Consider the following 21,564-nt stretch of genomic DNA (forward strand, 5'->3'; position numbering starts at 1 on the left):
GCCTAACGTGCACTCTGCGCTTCTCTTCCCCACCGCCTGCCCGCCCGCCCGCGCAGGTGCAGCCGCACGGGACTCTAAGATGAAGTTATGGGATGTCGTGGCTGTCTGCCTGGTGCTGCTCCACACCGCGTCCTCCTTCCCGCTGCCCGCCGGTAAGAGGCCTCCCGAGGCGCCCGCCGAAGACCGCTCCCTCGGCCGCCGCCGTGCGCCCTTCGCCCTGAGCAGTGACTGTAAGAACCGTTCCCTCCCCGCGGGGGGGCCGCCGGCGGACCCCCTGGAACCCCTCTGCCCCCCGCACGCACCCGAGCCGGCCCGACGGCCAAGGCAGTGCGGGCGTTGAAGCCCCCAGGAGTGTGTGCCTGCTCCCTGCTGCCCCAAGGCCCCCTTGCGCACGCCTGGCCTGAACACGACACGTGCTGGCTTGCCCAGCACAGAGGGTATAGAATGTTTATGCCGTCCCCTTAGCGTTCCGATGAGCAAATGTCCTCCCCACCGCCACCACCACAGGAACACACAGTTGTCCCTTTTTCTCCGCTTCCCCATTTTATATACACACTCCGGTTTTTCTTTCTTCCAAAACCTTTGATCTGTTTTGCTCTACCTGGTTGTGCTTAATTTTGAAAACTTGCACTTTCATCTTAAACCGTGCCTGCAAAGAGAGAGTCTGGCTTTTCACAAAACCAAGCCAGAGACAGAGAAAACACAGAAGGGCCTCAATTTCCAGAACAAGCATCTGTGTAGTGTCAAATCTGTTCAGAAAAGTTCCGGTTCTAGAAAGACTTAACCGTAAATAGTGCTGGCTGGGACTGGGGGGCGGGGAAAGCTGTAACTCATGCCACATATGACAATGCTCACTCTTGAAAAAAAAGACCAGGTTATTCTGTCAGGCGCGGTGGCTCAAGCCTATAATCCCGGCACTTTGGGAGGCCGAGGCGAGAGGATTGCCTGAGCCCGCCGGTTCCAGACCTGCCAGGGCAAGATGGTGAGACCTCGTCTCTACAATAAATCAAAAGATTAGCCGGACATGATAGCGCTTGCCTGTAGTGCTGGCTACTTGAAAGGCTACCAGCAGGTCGACGCAGGGGTGACTGTGAGTGTGCCACTGCACTCCAGCCTGGGTGACAGAGTGAGACTCCAACTCAAAAAAATAAATAAATAAAAGACCAGGTTATTCTTATTAGAAAATAAGTATGTGATTTACCTCTCAAAAATGAACTTGTTTTAGGAGCAAGTCAATTAGGGTATATTTGATTGTTATTTGATATCATTGACCCTCTGCTCTTCAGAAGTTTGTGGCATAAAGTGAGGGATGGCATATTACAAATTATATAGAGGTTGTTGCAGAAGTATGAGTGTAACAACGGCAGCAATAGAAAATGTGACACAACCCCAAAATAAAGCAGCAGTGAGCTGTAATGTAGCCCAAACACCACCCTGACCATTCCTCTCACAACCACTCCCCGCCCCCAGTCACCCCACCTTCACCCCCATTATTTCTCTAGCTGTTTTGCACTTGAGATGTATTGTGGTCATGGCCATAGTAGTTGTCCTGCACAAGTCAGCAGTGTGCTAGGAGTCCCCAAAACCCAAACAGGAAACCATTGAATGTGATGTGCTTGTTTTATTCTTAATTACAGCAATGAAAGAATCTTCTCCGTAAGTCCCAAGAAAGGGGAAAGAGTGCAATTCTCTGAAGGCAAGTTAAGACTCCAAAAGTGATTTAGGCTGTGCGCAGTGGCTCATGCCTGTAATCCCAGTACTTTTGGAGGCCAAGGTGGGAGGATTGTCTGAGCCCAGGGGTTGGAGACCAGCCTGGGCAACTTGGTGAGACCTCGTCTCTACAATGAATCAAAAAATTAGCTGGGCGTGATGGCACGCGCCTGTAGTTCCAGCTACTTGGAAGGCTGAGGAGGAAGGATCGCCTGAGCCCAGCAGGGAAGGCTGCAGTGGCCATGAGCTGCCACTGCACTCTAGCCTGGGCGATAGCGTGAGACTCCAACTCAAAAAAAAAAAAAAGTGATTTAGGGTTAGAAATAGAACATGTTCGATCCCTTGAAATTAAAGTACCTGTTCCAAGCATTTGTCAATAACTATATGTCCTCCCCACCGCCACCTATCCTTAAAGTCTTTCTTTTCCATCACAAATTTAGTGTACATAAATGTTTCTTCAATGGAAATTTAAACTTAAAATGCTACTAGTGTCATTGTCTTCTGAGCAGCCCCCATGACAGCTGAATAACTGTCTGTTCATTCATTTGAACAGCCGAGGTGAGAGGGACAGGAACAGGGTGCCAGATAATAGTTGTCTAGCTCAGACATTGCCGGGAGAAAAAGATAACTGTGCCTGATTATGAAGCCGATTAATTCATGGAGGTTGAATTGCCATATTAGTGTTCTGTCTACATAGGCTTATTTAATATTAAACTCCTGATTCTGGCTCTGCTTTCAACTAACTGTGACTTTGAGCAAGTTACTTACTTACTTTAGAACTCAATGAATAATCTGTAACTGTCCAAAAAAGGGAGGCTGTCCTTCTCCACAACACCAGTGGCTATGAGATTTGCCCCTTGGCCTTTACGCTTCTGTCCTAATCTTCTTATGGGAAGAGATGCATAAAAAGAGACTGGAATCACCTGAGAAACTTTAAAAATTAATGATGCTGGACCTCACCCCAGATTCTGATTTACTTGGTTTGGGGTTTGGCCTAGGCATCTGAGTTTTTAGGTGTTCCCCAGAATAGTCTACTGTGCAGCCAGGGTTAAATCACTATGACTTTGATAATACCCTAAGAAAATCTGTAGCTCATATAAGGTACAGCCAGTCACAAAACAAGCAGGTTAACACTGATTGGGGGGGGGGTAATGTCGTGGGGGGAGGGAATACTTCCCTTTTCCAAAACTAAGTCATCAATGGACAGGATTCTGACTACTCTATTTACATTTGAACCAGCAGAACACACCCCATTCTGTTTTATCTATGGGAAGACCCAATAGCTCCCAGAGGAAACCTGAAAGAGAAATGTTCCCAGAGAGAAACTGAGCTGCATTCTAAGCCAAATTGACTTCTTTCCAGGTATGTTCAAGTCAGTAGCAAGCTGTCAGTGCAGGGAAGGCAAAATAATGACAGTCTGCAGACTTTGAACAGTCAACCAGTGTCAACACGCCCCTGTCACAGTGCTGACATTTATATCCTGCACTGTACATGGTGCAACTGGTTAAGACTTATGTAGAAAAACATTAAGTCACTGTGTTTCATTTAAAAATAGAAAGTACCATAAACTCTGGTTCCTCTGGTTCCCTCCAAATGCTTGTAACTTACTGATTGAGCAAAAGATCTTTTGTGCCACAGTAATAGTAATTCTGTTTTCAGAGGGGGACTGGACTATACCTGGTTTGCACACTCACCTTTGAGATTGCATGTGTTCTGCTGGTTCCCACATAAAAGAAACATCCAGAATTCTATTTCTAGTATTATCTCAGTAGGAGCTAGCCAAATATAATTCATAATTTTCTAATGTGCTTGCCTAGAGGTTGGCTATAAAGTAACTGGCCATGTAGCAACTTCTAACTTGTCTAAATCAAGGACTTGTGATGTTCCTTTTGGGACACCCAAGACATTTATCTTTAGTCATTTTTTTGGTTTATTTCTCTTTTTGCCAGTATCTTCTCCAAACAGAGATTAGAACAGGTATGGAAACTCTACGAGATAAAGCTTGCAGATGTCATTGTATTTTAGAGCTGAAAGGAAACCTCTTCTGGTCTAGAGACCAAAAGAGGTAAAGCAACTTGTCCATATTGCCGGAGTTCCATGATGGCAGGAGGTGGGTCTGCTGAAGCCAGAATCAGAGCTTCCTCCAAACTACTGACATTCACTTTACATGGGAAGAGGAAGACACTTTATATGCAGGGGGAGGTCTTCAACTAATGACTTAGTGTTGCACAAGGTGGTCTGAATTGAGGGTTAGTTCATAGTAGTCCTAGTCCCCATCTCAACTTGAAATATAGTTCACAAGTGAAAGCATAGAGTGCATGGGGTTTTGAAGTCTTGCAATCCAAATGCACATATTCATTCAACAAATAGTTAAATTTATATGCCTGTGTATGCCAGGCACTGACATGCTAGGGAAACCTTGATACCCCCAATAGACAAAAGTCCCTACCCTCATGGAACATGCTTTCTACTAAACGTACACATGCAGTACACATGAAAACTGAACATGAAGGGACCCTGGGTTGGTAAATTTGGCTTAATTTTGTGTGTGACTGGAAGGGACATTGAGCACTGTTAAGTTGTAATTACAGGTAATTCCCAACTTATAATATGATGAGATAATATTCTACCAGTTTGGCAGCAGGTCACAGATATTTCCTAAAGAAATAATCTTTTAAGTCAAGCTATTCAATTCTCAGGCTAGTCCACAAAAATCTATGTAAACCATCAAACCACTGAACCATAATTCAGAATAGTACCAGGCGAGGGTCTCTGCCCTGAGTGCCATGTCCCATAATCTGCAGAATGAAGTCACAGAACAAGAAAACAGGGAGGTGGGACAAGTCAGAGTGCAAGGTAATGCATTCAGATGAGACAAGGGTTTGGATCTTGCCACTTAACCAAAATGTTAAGCCAAAAGGCTGCTCCTTAACATCACTCGTATAGATAGATAGATAGATAGATAGATAGATAGATAGATAGATAGATAGCAAAAAATATAGATGGTGAGTTTATTAGTAACACAGTTTCAACATGTATACTTGATTTGACTACTGTTACATCTCTTAAGCCTCCGTTCCGTCATCTGTAAAGTTGGGATAATAGTACACCTGCCTCATGGGGTTGATGGAAGGATTAAATGAGATACTGATGGGTAGGCCTGTGCTCCATAAATAGGGATGCCATTGTTATTTGCCACCCTCCTACTTCCAATGGCCCCTCCCTGGGCACCCAGTGAACTCCCTTCTTCCGTCATGACATCTGCCAGGATCCTGCTCTAAATGGTGGAATTTCAGCAGCACAACAGAGTACTGACAGTGAAAGAAATGCAGGCCTTGCGGGGAGGCTATTTTGGGCCCCACAGCTAGTTGGTCAGCACGTAGGCAGGCCAAGCTTGCCTGGGATTCTGCCCCTGGGTCAGCTGCCCCTGGCTCTTCCCAGGTTTCACGGCTCTGTCTCTTCCTCAGTTGCTAAGCCCACATATTTCCTATGGAATTTTTCCCACCAGACTCCCATGGTCATGTTAGGGAGACCCCTTTCCCCTGTGGGAAGAAGACAGCCAAGGCAAGGGAAGATCCTTCTTTGTAAGTGATAAGAGGGTTGTGGATTGGAGGCTACCTGTATTGAAATGGAGAGTTTCTGTTTTAAATTATCCCAGCTGGGCCTACAGCTTAAGATGTTTCATAAACCCAGCAAAGAAACGCTTAGTAAACTGTCAACCCACCATTATATAGCTAAGGAAGCATCTAGCACAGCAAGCTGGTTAAATGTTAAGCTTTCAGCTGTAATGTTATGAGATAATAGAATTCAGAATAAACAAGCACTATCTATCTATTTCTTCTCATTGCCTAGGGACTGTATGAATGAACAGTACTATAGTAAAGTAACTACGCAAGCTGAAAAGGGACTCTTGGAATCAAGAAATGGCACACCCAACTCTTTTAGGAGGTCCTGATTCCTTTTTTGAGATCTGAGATGGACAACCACCCTGGCCCCAATCTGGAAACCTGTTTCAAACTGTTGCTGTTTAGAGAAATCTATTTAAACTTCAACCTGAAAACTGATTTAAATAGAAAAAAATAGCCGGGCTCGGTGGCTCAGCCTGTAATCCCGTGCCTTTGGGAGGCTGAGGTGAGTGGATTGCCTGAGCCCGCGGCTTCGAGACCCGCCTGGGCAGCGAGACCTCATCTCTACAATAAATCAAAAAATCAGCCGGGCGTGATAGCACATGCCTGTAATTCCGGCTACTCGGAAGGCTGAGGCAGAAGGATCACCGGAGCCCAGCAGGCGAGGCTGCGGTGGCCCGGAGCGGCCACTGCACTCTAGTCTGGGCGACCGAGTGAGACTCCAACTTAAAAAAATAAAAATAAATAAATAAAAATAAAGAGAAATCTATTTAAGGCTGAATTTGAATTAGCCAGTTTTAGGCCCTTAGGTTCCAAGAGCCTAAGTGATATGCTCAAAAGACTCTACTTTAGCAGATATAAAAATAGAAGCTATCTGATATTTTCCCTCCTGATGTCCCTTTGATTTTTGTTTATTTGGCACTCATGGCATAGCACCTTCTTTTGATTAAAGTACTTGTTATTTAATTAATTACTTGAACTCAATCAAGAAGCAAGTATTAAATATCTTTCATGTGCTAGGTGCTTTGCAGCCTCCAAAAGCTAAATTTTGACCTTGAATAGCATGTGATCTAGTTGTAAACCGTAGGTAGGTGAGTGGGCAGATGAATGGATGGGTAGACAGTTAGATAGATAGATACATCTGTCCTGAGAGATCACTGAGATCTGGCAATCATCGCACGAATGAATGCAGGGAAGAGGGAGAATTTGACCTGGTATGATTGAGGAAAGGGAGAGAAAAGGCAAGAGGGACATTCCAGACTAGGGAACAATATGGGAAAAATTGTGACCATGATATGAGGAAGGTGTAGCTTGTGGGCACAAGGAGAAGGAAACACCAGTCTTTGAGGACTAGGAAGAGGCTGAGAAGTGGTGAGAAATTTAAGATATCTTGGTAGCTGATAACCAGATTATGTGATGCCATAAAATCCAGGAAGAGACGATATTTTCTGTTTCATATAGCAGTCAGACACCTCTGAAGCAGGCAGGTGACAGCAAGCGAACTCTTGCTTCAAAGCTGTCCTGCAGCAGAAGTTACCTAAATACCCTGGTTGCTCATGAGTGGGAGTCCCTAGCATAGGCATGTCTTTTATTTTGAAACATTGTAATCTTATTTTTTAAAAGCTTCTAGGCATAGGTGCAATTGAATCAACCAGTTAACCCTCAAGTAAGTGAATATCTGCAAATAAACACTTAATGTTAAGGTTAATGTCATAGCACCTCATAACAAATAGATTTCCATCTTGTCCTGAAATCGAATGAGTCTGAGTTCTCTTGGACAAGAGAAGAAGCTATTATCCCCATTTGATGGGAGAAGAAATGAGACCTAGAGAGAAGTTCCAGATCACAACCCTAGTAAGTGGTGCAGCCAGAATTTAAATCTTAAACTTCCAGTGCCAAAGCCAACATTTCTTAACTTTACACGCTGTGTACCATAGTAGTAGTAGATTAAGAAAACACAGACATCTGGCTTACTGAAAATGCACTCACTTACCCTGAAACACAGATTTCCAGGACAATCAAACAAGTAAGCGAATCAAAAGAAGACACATAGAGTATTACATTTCCTTTAGGCCCTTTTTTTAAAACTTCCACTTGGGTCACAGTGGGCCTAGTATTATTATGAGGCTACTTCAAAGTCCAGATCAGGACGTTTTAAGAAGAGAAATGTGAATTTCTCTAAGGTATAATATTGATGATTTTTGCAACGAGAAAAGGATTCCTAACTCTTTGCAACAAAGCAGGGTCTCCCCAGGTTCCTGAGAGGCAGATAGTGTTTTCAAGACCTTGTAGGAGATACTAGTTCTTGGATCACTCCCATTCTGCCCTGGAAGGGAGGTCAACCACATGGATACCAGGTGTAATTGCTCAAATGCTGGAGCGAAGGCCTCAGTGGGAATAGGAGTTGGCTTGCCTAAGCAGAGTTTGGTTATCTCCTTCAGTAAATGTTCATGGAACAATGAATACCCATATACCCTTCACCAATTGACCTTTTAGCATTTTGCCTCTTTTCTTTTCTGAACTATTTGAGAATTTGTTGTAAACATTGGAACATTAAATATTTCAGCATGTGCCTTCTAAGAATAAGACAATGCCTTATGTGAGAGGGAATCCCAAAAAAAGGAATTTACTCATTTAAAAAAACGTGTATTTATTCCTACATGTTTAAACTTCAGTCACCTTCAAAGTACTCTCCATTTGATGCAATACACCTATCAAGATGTTTTTTCCACTGCTCAGAACAGTTTTTGAACTTGTCAATTTTGATACCTTTTAGTACTTCTGTCATCTTTTGTTTTTCCTCTTCCTCATCAGCAAAATGTTTCCCCTTGAGGACTTTTTTCATCTGGGGAAGCAAAAAAAAAGTCACTCGGGCAAGATTGGGTGAATAAGGATGGTGGGGCATAGGAGTCATGCCGTTTTTTAATCAAAAACTGCTGAACACTCAGTGCAGCGTTAGCAGGTGTGCTCATCAATCACCCACCATAAAATGGGTCAATGGGTGAAAGAAAGAATCTCAAAAAACTTAGCTTAACTGAAGCTTAACACAGTCTCTCACAACAACACTAACTGGTACATTGGTGCCAATGGGTTCCTAGAATGGGAAGCCTATACTACAAGGAGATGCCCTCCAAAAGATAATTCCAGGCTTTTTGGGGTCCCCCTTATCTAACCACAGTTCGGTGGGCAGTCTCAGGAAATTTAGCATGATACTATTATTCAACAGATAGTCCACATTCAAATTTCCTCAACTGTGGCAATAGTGTCCTTTATGTTTTTTCATTCTTGTTTTTATTTTTTTAATCCAGGACCACAAAATTCCCTTTGACCGTCTGGTCTCTTTATTCTCCTTTAATCTGGAATGGTTCCCATTTTTTTCCCATGACGTTGACATTTTTGAAAAGTCTGGGCTCCCTTACCTACTGTTTCCCAGACTGTCCTTCCATTTAGATTTTGGTTATTTCCACATGAGTGGATCCAGGTAAACATCCTTGTAATACCATGTTTGTGATACTGTGTCCTCACATCAGGAGGTACCCGATACCAGTTTCTCCCAAGAAGCCACGCATTCCCAAAGACCTTCGTATGGCACCTAAAGGTGATTCTGCCTGGACAGGGCCCACAGTGGAATGAGTGAGATGGGCAAGGAGCACACCATCTTTTTGGTAATGAACTGGAAAAGGGGACCTGGACAAGGAGAACCACAGCAGGAGCATTCTCAGTTTTAGGACACAGCACATATTGAAGTTGAGGAAATGGACACTGATTCCCTTAAAACCACCCACAGGCACTGCAGAAAGTCTTCGTGTACCCCCAGAGGGACACATGCTTCAGTGTGAAGACACTGCTCCAAATCATAGTGCAGTGGTCCCCAACATTTTTGGCATCAGGGACTGGTTTCATGGAAGATAATTTTCCATGACTGGGGGCGTGGGGTTTGTGCATGCAAATCTCACTGCTCATGTTAATCTGTATTTGCAGCCACTCCCCAGTGCTAGCATCACTACCTCAGCCCCAACTTGGATCATCAAGCATTAGAGTTTTATAAGGAGCCCCAACCTAGATCCCACGCATGCACAATTCTCAATAGGGTTCACACTCCTATGAGAATCTAATGCCCCTGCTGATCTGACAGCAGACAGAACTTTGCTCACCGGCTGCTCATCTCCTGCTATGCAGCCTGGTTCCTGGCAGGCCATGGACCAGTACCAGTCCATGACCTGGGGACTAGGGATCCCTGCCAGAGTGGACACAAAATTACTGTTCATGGGTTGTGGAATCTGTTGACGTTGGTGTGATTTATCATAGACATTTCAAGGAACATAGGCGAGGCAGCCCAGACTTCCAAGACAGGCCTGCGCATTCTGCCCACAGACCACCATGCCAGTCGCTTGAGACCCGGGACAGAGATCTCTTCTCTGTACAATATGCTAGAGTAGAAAGGGACCAGTGTCTGGATCCCCTTTGGGATATTCTTGCTTTGTCTGGAGATTGTAGAGTTGATCTTTGTGCTGTTTGTCCCTGTGTCAACTAAAGAACTATCCCAGAAGTGACAACCATATTGACTTACTTTAGACACCATTTGCAAAATGCACTGAACTGAAGTCTTTTCTTATATTATCATATTAATTTTAACCCAAAGGTAAAGGTGTGACTACACCCATTTTAAAGTTGAGGAAATTGGGATTTACAGGGTCAAACCCCTCCAACATTCATGCTTGTCACCATCTGTACAAGATCTCTTCCTGTCAGCCCAAGACACTCAGATGTAACCCTTCTGACTGCGGCATAAAGTCAGCAAGGAGAAAAATTAGGGAATGAAGTTTGGCAAATGAAGTTGTTTTAGAATGATGCCCATATCTGATTACCTGCGAGTCTGAGACTCCAGTAAATTCATTCACTGGGGGTAGAAAGTCCCTTCTCATATCTGACCATAGGAGTCTGTCAAACAAATTCAAATGATAAATAACATTTTTTTCAACCTCTGTTTTCCTGTCATAATCTCTTTTTCTTGTCCAAACTACTTAGGTCCTCAACATTCCTCTTCTTCCACAGATGGTCCCCTGGAAAGGGCTGAGGGAAGTTGAGTGCAGAAGCCCACTGGGGATCTGTAGTCTCTTGGGCTGAGGGCAGGATTTGCAGGAAGGAGAAAGGAGAGGCTTTTTAGCAGGTTCTTTTGGAATCTTCTCCCACCCCCACAACCACCTGCCTCTGATAACACTACAAGGGATTATTTTCCCTAGTGGTTTTTTGCACACTGCATTTTACGGGGTAACGTTCTCGCCCTTCCCTGTTAAGTTTTTTTATAAGGGCAGCAGCAGAGCTCATGGCGTGTGCTTGTTAGCATGGGGTGTTTATTACTGACTGTGGAGTGCTTTTAGCTCACACCAGGTGTTCATGGATTAGCTAACAAATGAACACCCTGTTGGGTGTTTTCCTGACTTAAAAGCAGAAGAGTGGACATTTTCCCTCCAGGGGGACCATGTTGTATTAGTATAAAAGTATTAGCATAACTATAATAAAAGTATGGACCACATACATGGAAATCAGAACAAGGCAAGCAGAGCCTGAGTAGCAAGAGGAATATACTGTCTGTCTCTCCCTGAGTGGGGTTTCTGGCTGTTTGTATTTATGGGGTAATTTGCAGTACATTTATTAGAAATATTCTTTGTTAAACTATGGGATAACAGTTTATTGATACAGTATAACTAGTAAGTGTGTGCAATGTTGGTCAGAGTAGGTGGAGATGGTAAATAAGACAGCATTTTGGTGGGCAAAGTGGCTTTAAAAGTATACCCTGGACTCCTTTTTCCATATTCTGAAGTGCTTTGTATTCTGCTTGGCCTTTTTCTGTTGCCTTGAGAGAATCCAGAAATGCTTTTTTATAACAACAAAACACTGGTGTTTTTACAACTCAAATACTTTTCAAATAAACCAATGTCATGCCTTATTGTCAACAAACCACTGGTCATGGAGAGAATGCACTGGTAGCTCTGGAAATGGTCACAATGACTTAGTAAATTGCCTTAGCTGGTGATTGTAGGAAAATAGATGCTATGGACCCCTCTTGAGGTTAACCCAAGAGCAGCCTATGATCAGGCCAGTCTACCTAACGCTAGATGAAGTCTCTGTGTCCAAACTAGGAAAACAAGAATGATCATTACATAATATAAGATGCATAAGCATTCAGTGTTTAGTAACCTCTGGGCTTTTTTTTTTTTTAATTAGTTCAAATGAATGGTAAATCATCACTTTTGAATAGTAGCAGATAACAAAATTTTTCAGAGAACTAGAACATTCTCACGGACTCATGCTGCACATTTTAGGGGTCCCTGAAGGTCAAATAAGAGCAAAGTTTAACAGCCTGTAGATCAGCTTCAAGAACAAACCTGTGGGGCCCTCATGATCCATTTTGTACCAGTTTGCAGCGGGCAGTTTTAGCCTTGGAGACATGAGCTGGATATGACCTAAACATACTTGAAGCAGCAATCACAGAAATGAATAAAATAGAGATTTTAAGAAAATGGCAAGTTCAGTGTGTGACTTTTGGGTGATAGAGACTGAGGAATTATAGCATGTGAACATAGTACTTCCTTTAAGAGGTCATTGGGTCCATCTCTGTTTTTACAGATGTTAATGGTGGTTTAAGAGTTTCTCACACTAGAATCGGGATGTTTTCAGATGCAGATACAAGGTCCTTTCTACACATCTTTTCACCTCTCTGAAATAGGGCACAGGAAGATGACTATTTGAGGGAGGATTTGTGATGATTATTTCAAATGTAGCAGAGACATTGAGCCAAGAGGTAACCAAGGAGATTGAGTACTGCAAGGTCCTGAAATACCTCCTGTGGAGTGTCCTGGGGCCCCTGATGGTGGTGGCTGAGCTGAATGCTACTAGGCCATCAGCCGGAGGTAGTCTTGTCTCTAACAGAGGTGACTGAAAACCCATGTCTGCCAGCACTTTCCGGCCAAGACTTAGACCGTTCGTACTTTAAGGGCTTTAGATCAGGGGAGGGCTCCAGAAACCATGAAGTTGACCTCAGAAGGGTTAAACGACAAATCCGAGGTCACGCGACTGGTCAGAGACCGACCCAGGACTGGAATCCAAGACTCTGGCCTCTCCAGCTCTGCAGCGAGAGCCTTGTCGTTTGGTGCCAGGGTGAGTTTGAGGAGCTTCCGGAGACGGGGCCTCTCTGTCTGAATCTGCCACCGCTGCTGGCTGCTGCTTTTCCGGCTTTAACTGGGAAATGGCCAGATCCGCCTTAGTGTGATATGCAAGAACAGGACACGGGAGAGTCGCCCCTGGTTGGCACGGCTTTTCCCTTTTGGGAGACAATTTACTGTGTTCTGTGGCCCCAGAAGCCTAGCCTTAAGATCTACTTCATGTATTTAAGTTCATGCTGAATTTTTCAACAGAAAGTGTATTTTTCATTTCCTGTTCTGACTTCGGTAAATATATGCAGGTGAAACTAACATCTTACACTTGTTTCAGAGTAAATCACCATATGCCACAAGTCTTAAAAAGCTCTGTGGTAGAATGTTTTATTTAAAAACAAAAAGGCAGCATGTCGCACCAGAACACGTTTGAGCTTTGAAAGGGAGCCAATGGAGTCCACATTTACCAGTCATGTGGACTTGAGCGAATATTGGTCTTCTATGAGCCTCAGCTTCCTGAGCTGTAAAGTGGGGAATAATAATCGATCCCCCCTTTACCCTTGCATGGATGTTGTCAGGCTTGAAATTAATGTTGTGTCAATGTAGGCCTCAATTCCACTTTTATTTTGGTCATATTTTTAGGTGCTTCAAGGAAGCTGTGATTTAAGGTATAGCTTGGTGTGATTTTGTAATATGAAGAATTTTAAAGGTAAGACCCAGCCATGAGTTCATTTTGTTTTGTTTTGCTTTTGTTTTATTTTTGTTTCGAGTCAGGGTCTCACTCTGTAGCCAGGCTGGAATACAGTTGCACAGTCACAACTCACCATAGCCTCAACCTCCTGGGCTCAGGCGATCTTTCTGCCTCAGGCTAATATTTCAATATTATGTTTGTATCATATTGAAAGAATAAAAATAACTTATTCCAGAAATAATGACACTAGTTGGGATTCTTCCTGTGAATTATCACTCTTAAACTGATCTTTTCTTTTATATACAATTTTGCATGTGTAACTATGTGTAGACACATATATGTATGTATATGTATAAAGAGAGAGAGAGAACATCTACTTTTCTTTTTTTTTTTTGAGTTGGAGTCTCACTCTGTTGCCCAGACTAGAGTGCAGTGGCCGCTCCCGGCCACCGCAGCCTCAACCTGCTGGGCTCCGGCGATCCTTCCCCCTCAACCTTCCAAGTCGCTGGAACTACAGGCACGCCCTACCATGCCCGGCTAATTTTTTTATTTATTGTAGAGATGAGGTCTCGCCAAGTTGCCCAGGTGGGTCTCGAACCCGCGGGCTTAGGCAATTCACTCACCTCAGCCTCCCAAGACGCAGGATTACAGGCTGAGCCACTGAGCCTGGCTACGTCTACTTTTCAAATACTTGGCCCACCGAACGATTTGTACTTTACCTGCAGTGTAGGTAGGTAAAGAATATTAGATGAAATGTCTCCCACCTTCAGGGAGTTTTTCATTTTCCTTCTGTCTGTGAACAGGTTTTCATGGAAAGCACTATGTGTCAGGACAGACTGCCCTGTACCTCAGCAGACCCCATGCAGCATTCTGTGGCCTCCCACCCCCATCCAGCCCCATCTCAGAACTGGGCACTACCTAGAGGTCATTTGGGTTCTGATCCCGATGTACCTTTCACCTGTGTGTCCTTGGCTAGATAGCAGTTCACCTCTGTAAACCTCAATACATTATCCCTCATCCTTCCAGACACAGATGGTTGACACTTTACAGTGAGGTAGATAGGCTGTTCCTTCCCAGAGGGCCTACTTCCCTGGGCCTACTCTCTGGAGCCCCTGCATCTACCCAGTGTGGCTCAGGCCGATCTCAAGCATGGCCTGGAAGACCTTTTCTCTGAGAGAGGGGTGCTTTGGGTACTAGGGTCAGGCCTCCTCTTCCCTGGTGCACTCAGAGCCTCCTAGATCTTCCTGCATCTTTGGGCCCACTCCCATGCTGAGCAGAGTCCTGTCCTCGCTGCTTTTTCCTTCATAGACAACCTTGTGCTGCCTCCCTGTCCGGCCCACAGGTTGAAGACTTAGGCTGAAGGCCAGCTTAGACTCCTTACCTGTCCATGTGGGGAGGGAGACAACCCAGCTGCGAAAATAAAAATTACCCTTTGATTAAAATATAGTTAACCTGTACGGTTTCTAAGAGAAATCTGACATTTTAGAAAAATATTTTGTTCACTGATGCCAGCTTAACCAAGATAACATTTTGAATTATGTAATTTTTAGTTCAGCTATTAAAGAGAGTACTCGGAGCCCTCGCCATTGTTCCTATAAAAACTCAATTGACTTCACAAAATAGTCACTCAGTGCTTTGTTCCTGAGGTGACATTACTATTTTTTTCCCCATAATCAAGGGAGGCAAAGTCCTTGCAGTGAACGGTTTGTTCCCAGAGTCGTGCCCCAGTACAAGGTTTTGTTTGTTTAAAGAAGACTGTTTATACAAAAGACACATGAAAGTTAAAATATTTTAAATAGAATAATGCCAAAATATTTGGTTGCGCTCTGAAAGATGACATAAATGCATCTGAGCATTTTGATTTTTCAGAAACTTTAGCTTTTAGATGGACATGTTTTCGAAGATATGTCCTCCAAGTGGGTCTGGGAAATGAGCAGGTGTTTGATCTATTTTTTTTTTTTTTTAAAGATGCTCCTCTTTTGTGGTTTCCAAGTATTTTACTATCAAAGTTAATATTAATGAGAGCTGTTTTGTGTATCTGACATTCTACCAAGTCTTTTATAGGATGGAGAAGGAGATACACCAGTAAGTCTTAACTTAGGGAATGAATACAAACCCAAACCCCTCTTCTGTCCCCTCAGCTCAGTGAATTCCTGGAAGATTGAGGCACCTGTGGGCTTCTCAGTTGTCTCCAGGAATTTCTTGCCTGGGATAAGTTAGAAGCTTCTGCAGAATTCTTTTTTTTTTTTTTCCTTTTGAGTCAGAGTCTCACTCCGTCGCCCAGGCTGGAGTGCAGTGACACACTCACAGCCACCCCAGCATAGACCTGCTGGACTCCAGCGATCCTTCTGCCTCAGCCTTCTGAACAGATGGAACTACAGGTGCGCACTACCATGCCCAGCTAATTTTTGGTTTATTGTACAGAAGAGGTCTCACCAAGTTGCCCGGGCTGGTCTTGATCCTGCAGGCTCAGGCAATCCACTCGCCTCTGCCTCTCAAAGTGCCAGGATTACAGGCTAAGCCACCAAGCCTGACCTGCAGAATTCTTAAGGACAGGTTCAATGAGGTTTCCCAGTACCTCTCTGCAGAGTGCATGGCTCCTAACCCCCCTACCCCCCAATGCCTCACATTGATAAATTGAGGTTCTGTCTATGAATGAACTCAACTGGCATCCAGAGGCCTCGTATTAGAATTTAGTTGGAAAAGACAAGCCTATTGCTCTATGGTTTGAAAAATACAAGGTTGTTCTTTCCTGGTTTCCAGAATTCACATCTATGTAAAACTTCAAACATAAATATTTGTTGTTTGTCCTATTTTTCAAGAAGATGAAGAAAAAAAAGAAGAAAAAAATCCCTTTATCTAAATAGGAGTTGCCTACAGCCTGAACTTGAGAATTATATAATAGTTCCACATTAGCAACAAGCTATGAGGGAGATTTTCTCATCAAAGGGAGGAGGAGTTCTCATTAGCCACATGCCAGGAAGCCTTTTTTTTTTTAAAGTTTTTTTTTTTAAATCAAAGTCTCTTTGTTGCCCAGGCTAGAATACAGTGGCACCATCACAGCTCACCACAGCCTTAACCTCCCGAGTTCAGGTGATCCTTCCACCTCAGCCTCTCGAGTAACTGGGACTATAGGCACGCACCATGATGCCTGGCTAATTTTTTTTTTTTTTTTGTAGAGAAGAGGTCTTGCTATGTTGCTGAGGCTGGTCTCAAACTCCTGGGCTCAAGCAATACTCCTACCTCAGCCTCCCAAAGTGCTAGGATTACTGGGATTACCACTGCGCCTGACCTTAGACTTGTTTATTTATTTGTTTGTTTGTTTTATTATTTAATCTGAGTCTCACTCTGTCACCCAGGCTGAAGTGCAGTGGCACACTCACAGCCACCCCAGCCTCAACCTGCTGGGCTCAGGCAATCCTTCTGCCTTAGCCTTCCAAGTAGCTGGAACTACAGATGCATGCCACCACATCTGGCTAGTTTTTGTGATTTATTGTAGAGATGAAGTCTCGCCATGTTGCTCAGGCTGTTCTCGAACCCCTAAGCTCAGGCAATTATCTTGCCTCTACTTCCCAAAGTGGTGGGATTACAGGCGTAAGTCACTGCTCCTGGCCTAGACTATATTTTTTAGAGCAGTTTTAGATTGTCAGCAAAATTGAGAGGAAGGGACAGGGAGTTCCCATACACCCCCGTGTCCCCACACATGCGTGGCATCCCATATTATCCACAGCCCCACCAGAGTGGGATGTTTGTTACGATTGAGGAACCTATACTGGCACATCACAATCACCCAAAGTTCATAGTTTATATTGTCATTCACTCTTGATGTGTACATGCTATGGATTTGGACAAATTTACCTGAAGTTCAAATTTAACTGGGCATTCTGTTTTTTATCTGACAAACAAAACCAGTGTAAGTTGAGCTTCTGTAACGCAAATGTTTTTCCGTTAGCTTGTGTTAAAAGTTTAGTAATTTTTCATCCTCATTTCTGATTAATTGTTAATCAGTCATAACTTTCTATGTTCCCAGGTACCTAAGTTAATGAGTTATTAAGGAATTTTTTGATAGAGCCCATGGTTTGAGTCCTTTTGTAAAACAAAGAGTCTTTTGGGGGGGGAATTTGAAGACTCTTTTGTACTTTGATTCATCACCCCTAAAATATCTGTTTTAAAAGTTCGAATTTCTCTACAAGCATAGTTTTTGAAACTGGGTAAACCTGCATTTATTTCCTCTTTAACAACTTATTACTGAAAGAAATCACAAATAGCATAAGCAGTTCATTTTTTAAAAATGAGTAGTTTGTTTCTTTAAATCAGAGTGATTTAAATTGTGTTGCTTTGTTTTTAATGAAAAATTCCTAAGGGAAGTTCAGTTAGAAAGCAATCCAAAGGGAAGAACAAATAAGAATGTTCTTCCACTCTCCCTTGCCCCTTGAAAAGGTGTCACTCCAGTTAGGAGAGCACTTTGGAAGACCCAGGAGGGCCATCAAAGTTCAGGCTATAAACTTGCAGGGAGCCAGGGAGGGAAAGTCGGTTTGGAGATGATTCTTCAGTTCTCAGAAGGGCAATGACTGTGCCATTCAGGACAGAACATCCAAGTGATGTGGGCTGTTTATTTGGGAGCCTTTCATTTCATAATGATGAAGTTCTGGTGTCCCCATGAAAAATTAAGAACTCGTTTTTTCCCCTCGTGATTATATTCATTCAAGCAACCGTTATTAAGGCCTCCATGGACCAGACCCTACTTTAAGCACTGGGGATCCATCCACCAGTGCACAAGACAAAGTTTCTTCCTCCTGGGTTTGACTCTCTATCAGAGAAGACAGACAATAAATAACAAACTCAAGAAGGAAGCTAGATCGTCTGTTAGAATGTACTAAGGATTATGGTGCCAGGGAGCAGGAGATCTGAATTAGGATTGTGTTTTAAACAGGCAGATCAGGGTGGGACTTGTTCATAGTGACATTTGAGCAAAGACTTGAAGGAGATGTGGGAGTTGTCACGGGATGAGGGGGCAATCAGCACAAAGGCCCCACGTCTCTGGATGTGTTTGAGCTGTGGCTCTCGATCCAGATGATTTTGTCCCCACCGGACATTTGCGGTGTCTAGAGGTGCTTTCGTTTGTCATGACCGTGATGGGGGCATGCTGCTGGCCTTCCTGGGTAGAGGCCAGGGATACAACTAAATGCCCTACAATTCACAAAACAACCGCTCACAACAAGGAATGATGGATCCTGCCCAAAATGTCAATGGTGTTGAGGTTGAGGAGTCCTGTGTTGAGGAACAGTAGGAAAAGCAGGGTAGCTGCAGGGGAGGAAATAATAGGAGAAGGAAAAGAGGGGGCCAGTGGTAACGGAGGCTGGAAGAGAGGAGATAGCCTGGTCAGGTGAGGCCTTTAGTGAAAGATGGGCTTCTGCTTTGACTTCAAGAGAAACAGGGAGTCATTGGAGGGTTTTGAACAGAGTGGGGTGTGATCTGAGTTCACATTTTAAGAGTATCCCTCTGGGTGCTGGGTGGAAAATAGATTGAAGGAGGTTAAGGGTGGAATGAGAAAGGCCAATTCAGGGGCTACTGCAGCCATCCAGGCAAGAGATGATGGGGCTTTCAGCCAGGGTGGAAGCAGCTATGTGACTTCTGTGCACAGAACCAGTCAATGCTAAATTTCAGCTATCAAGCAAGGAAACATTCTAGGGATTCCAGTCTCTAATCTATTCATTATCACACATCATACATTATATACACAATTGGCTAGATTTTGTTCTACACACTAGGATACCTAACATGTTTTAACAAATAGGTTAGGTTTATGACAAAACAATTTGACATAAGTTCGACACAATGTAATCTTTCTTTGCTTTAACACAGCCTTGGCACAAAACATTTACTCTTGCTAACAACTCTTCTGAAGTACATTTCTCTAAGCCACTTATAAATCTAGACATACTAAATTATCTAAAAATTAGGTGAGGGGAGCAAAAAAGGCCGAATACCTAATAAATATGTATTTGAATTGCTTTCCTCTTTTAGAAAGAAAAGAGTTATCGAATTGAATTCAGTAGAAAGTTATTGAATTGTCCCAATAGTTATTTTTCTCTTACTCGATTGGCCAATGCAAAAGCTAAATACAGCAGAAAGCACCAAGAGATTGCTAATTCGTACTTTTGCCAAAAGTGTTAGACATCTTGGTATCTCCCATAATTCCTCCATGCGATTTCCCCAGAGCGTATCTTGGCCTGCTTGCAGCCGGGGAGTGGGAGCTGTGTGGCTGTGGGACAGCCAGCAACAGACTGGATCTCCCCCTCCCCTGCCCCCTCGCCCCACCCTCAACAACTGGGGCTGTGTCTATCCACAAACAGCACCTCATTTCATTTATTGTTCAGATAACATTTCAATGCCATCATACTGTATCACTGGGCTTTTTTGTTAAAGTCATGCTATTCAGAGGAAGTGGTAAATTAGTCTCTTTGTCAGTGAAATAAAAGCTGTTTTCCATTCCTTAACGTTTTTTAAGGAAGTTTGAAAATATAGTTGTGTTCCTGAGCTCTTCATTCGTTCCATCAGAAAGGTTCTTGTCCCACTCAGCCATGCAAAGTCAGGGTAAATTTCAGGGACTAGCACTTGGTATTCCAGATGAAAGTAGCGATGTGGGAAGACTTCATCTTTTTTCAGTCTCTAAGACGGTATTTCCTACTCCCTCGTGTTTAAAAGTCACTACTCTACATTACGTGGCTAGGTTAGAAAAGTGACCTTAGAGGACCTGCCTATTCACGATAACCCCTCTATTGACTTGTTAAAAATGGCACATGTTATTCAAATGAAAAATACACTTATTAGTTTTCTTCAAGGAAATGTGTCATCACCGCCGACTAAGTCACCTTTCTTCTGTGCATTTCAGGGTCTGTTCTTGGGGGATTACAGTAGTCACTTAGCTTAACTGGCGGATAGTTTTGCTGTGGGCCCAATTTTGACTGACTTAAGGGGCACTTTGATCTAGAAGACTGTTTGAAATGACCATTGTGGTCTCATGTGACATTTTCTGTTTTCTTGTTGAACAGCAAATATGCCAGAGGATTATCCTGATCAGTTTGATGATGTCATGGATTTTATCCAAGCCACCATTAAAAGACTGAAAAGGTCACCAGATAAACAAATGGCAGTGCTTCCTAGAAGAGAGCGGAATCGACCGGCTGCAGCTGCCAATCTGGAGAATTCCAGAGGAAAAGGTCGCAGAGGCCAGAGGGGCAAGAATCGGGGTTGTGTCTTAACTGCAATACATTTAAATGTCACTGACTTGGGTTTTGGCTACGAAACCAAGGAGGAACTGATTTTTAAGTACTGCAGCGGTTCTTGCGATGCTGCTGAGACAACGTATGACAAAATATTAAAAAACTTATCCAAAAGTAGAAGGCTGGTGAGTGACAAAGTAGGGCAGGCATGTTGCAGACCCATTGCCTTCGATGACGACCTGTCGTTTTTAGATGACAACCTGGTTTACCATACTCTAAAAAAGCATTCCGCTAAAAGGTGTGGATGTATCTGACTCCGGCTCCAGAGACTGCTGTGTATTGCATTCCTGCTACAGTGCAAAGAAGGGACCAAGGTTCCCAGGAAATGTTTGCCCAGAATGGAAGATGAGGACCAAGGAGGCAGAGGCTAAGGAGGAGAAGGAGGAGGAGGAGGAGGAGGAGAAAGAGGAAGGCAGCTATCATGGGAGCCTGGTAGAAGGAGATCAAGCTACAGAAAACTGGACAGGAGAGAAAGAAAACAGCCATCTGGATTCTTCAGGACAGCAGCCGATGTCACCAGAAGCTCAGGGCTGATGATCCTGCGTGGCTGTCACCATCGTTTCAGCTGATACAGTCCACCATCACCCATCATGGGCACAGTTGCGGATGCACTCGAAGAGCCAAACCAGTGTATCTCCTGTGGTTTGTTTTCACATGTCTGAAGACACCAGGGAAACGGTAATCCTGGTGTCACTCCTTGTCACTACGTCCTACTGATGAAAGTAAGAAAGGTTTATTCTTTTGTCACTCAGTGGAGACATGCCCTGGAAAGGAGAAGAAAGAAAAAAAACAGCAAAGACACAAGAGATTATAACTTTTTAATTTGAAAGTTGAGGCCTGAGGTTTACTACAACCAGCATTTTTGTGAATGGTTGATGATTGATCTTGAACACAATGTGTGGGGTGGGAAGAAATTGGCTAGGAACCAAAAAGGCTGTGCTCATGATTAAAAACAAACCTGAAGGTATTTCCTTTATGTCCTTGGAAACAGGAAACGAGCAGCATTTTTGTAGGAGAGAAGTGGGGAAGGTCCCCAGCTGCCCCGGGGCAGGGAGAGCCCTCGGGCCTGTTGGTTTACAGAGAGACAGATGTTA

At 43.6% G+C, this 21,564-nt stretch overlaps 1 protein-coding gene across 3 annotated transcripts in view; it reads left to right on the forward strand.

The window, feature by feature from the left end:
- Positions 1-20,724, forward strand: part of GDNF (glial cell derived neurotrophic factor) — a 25,241-nt gene extending 4,517 nt beyond the window's left edge. The window contains exons 1-3 of one of the 3 annotated variants that reach the window (XM_021718617.1): positions 80-152; positions 12,067-12,141; positions 20,240-20,724. In XM_021718617.1, the coding sequence (XP_021574292.1) occupies positions 20,245-20,724 (480 nt within the window). In that variant the 5' untranslated portion in view covers positions 80-152; positions 12,067-12,141; positions 20,240-20,244. Of the gene's footprint in view, positions 1-56; positions 231-12,066; positions 12,142-20,239 lie in introns of those variants that run through there. The other 2 variants (XM_008070143.2, XM_008070144.1) reach the window with 2 other exon arrangements.
- Positions 20,725-21,564: the final 840 nt, after the last annotated feature.

Source organism: Carlito syrichta, unplaced genomic scaffold (assembly GCF_000164805.1).
Source record: "Carlito syrichta isolate Samal-C Ts95f unplaced genomic scaffold, Tarsius_syrichta-2.0.1 Scaffold313120, whole genome shotgun sequence".
NCBI lineage: Eukaryota > Metazoa > Chordata > Mammalia > Primates > Tarsiidae > Carlito > Carlito syrichta.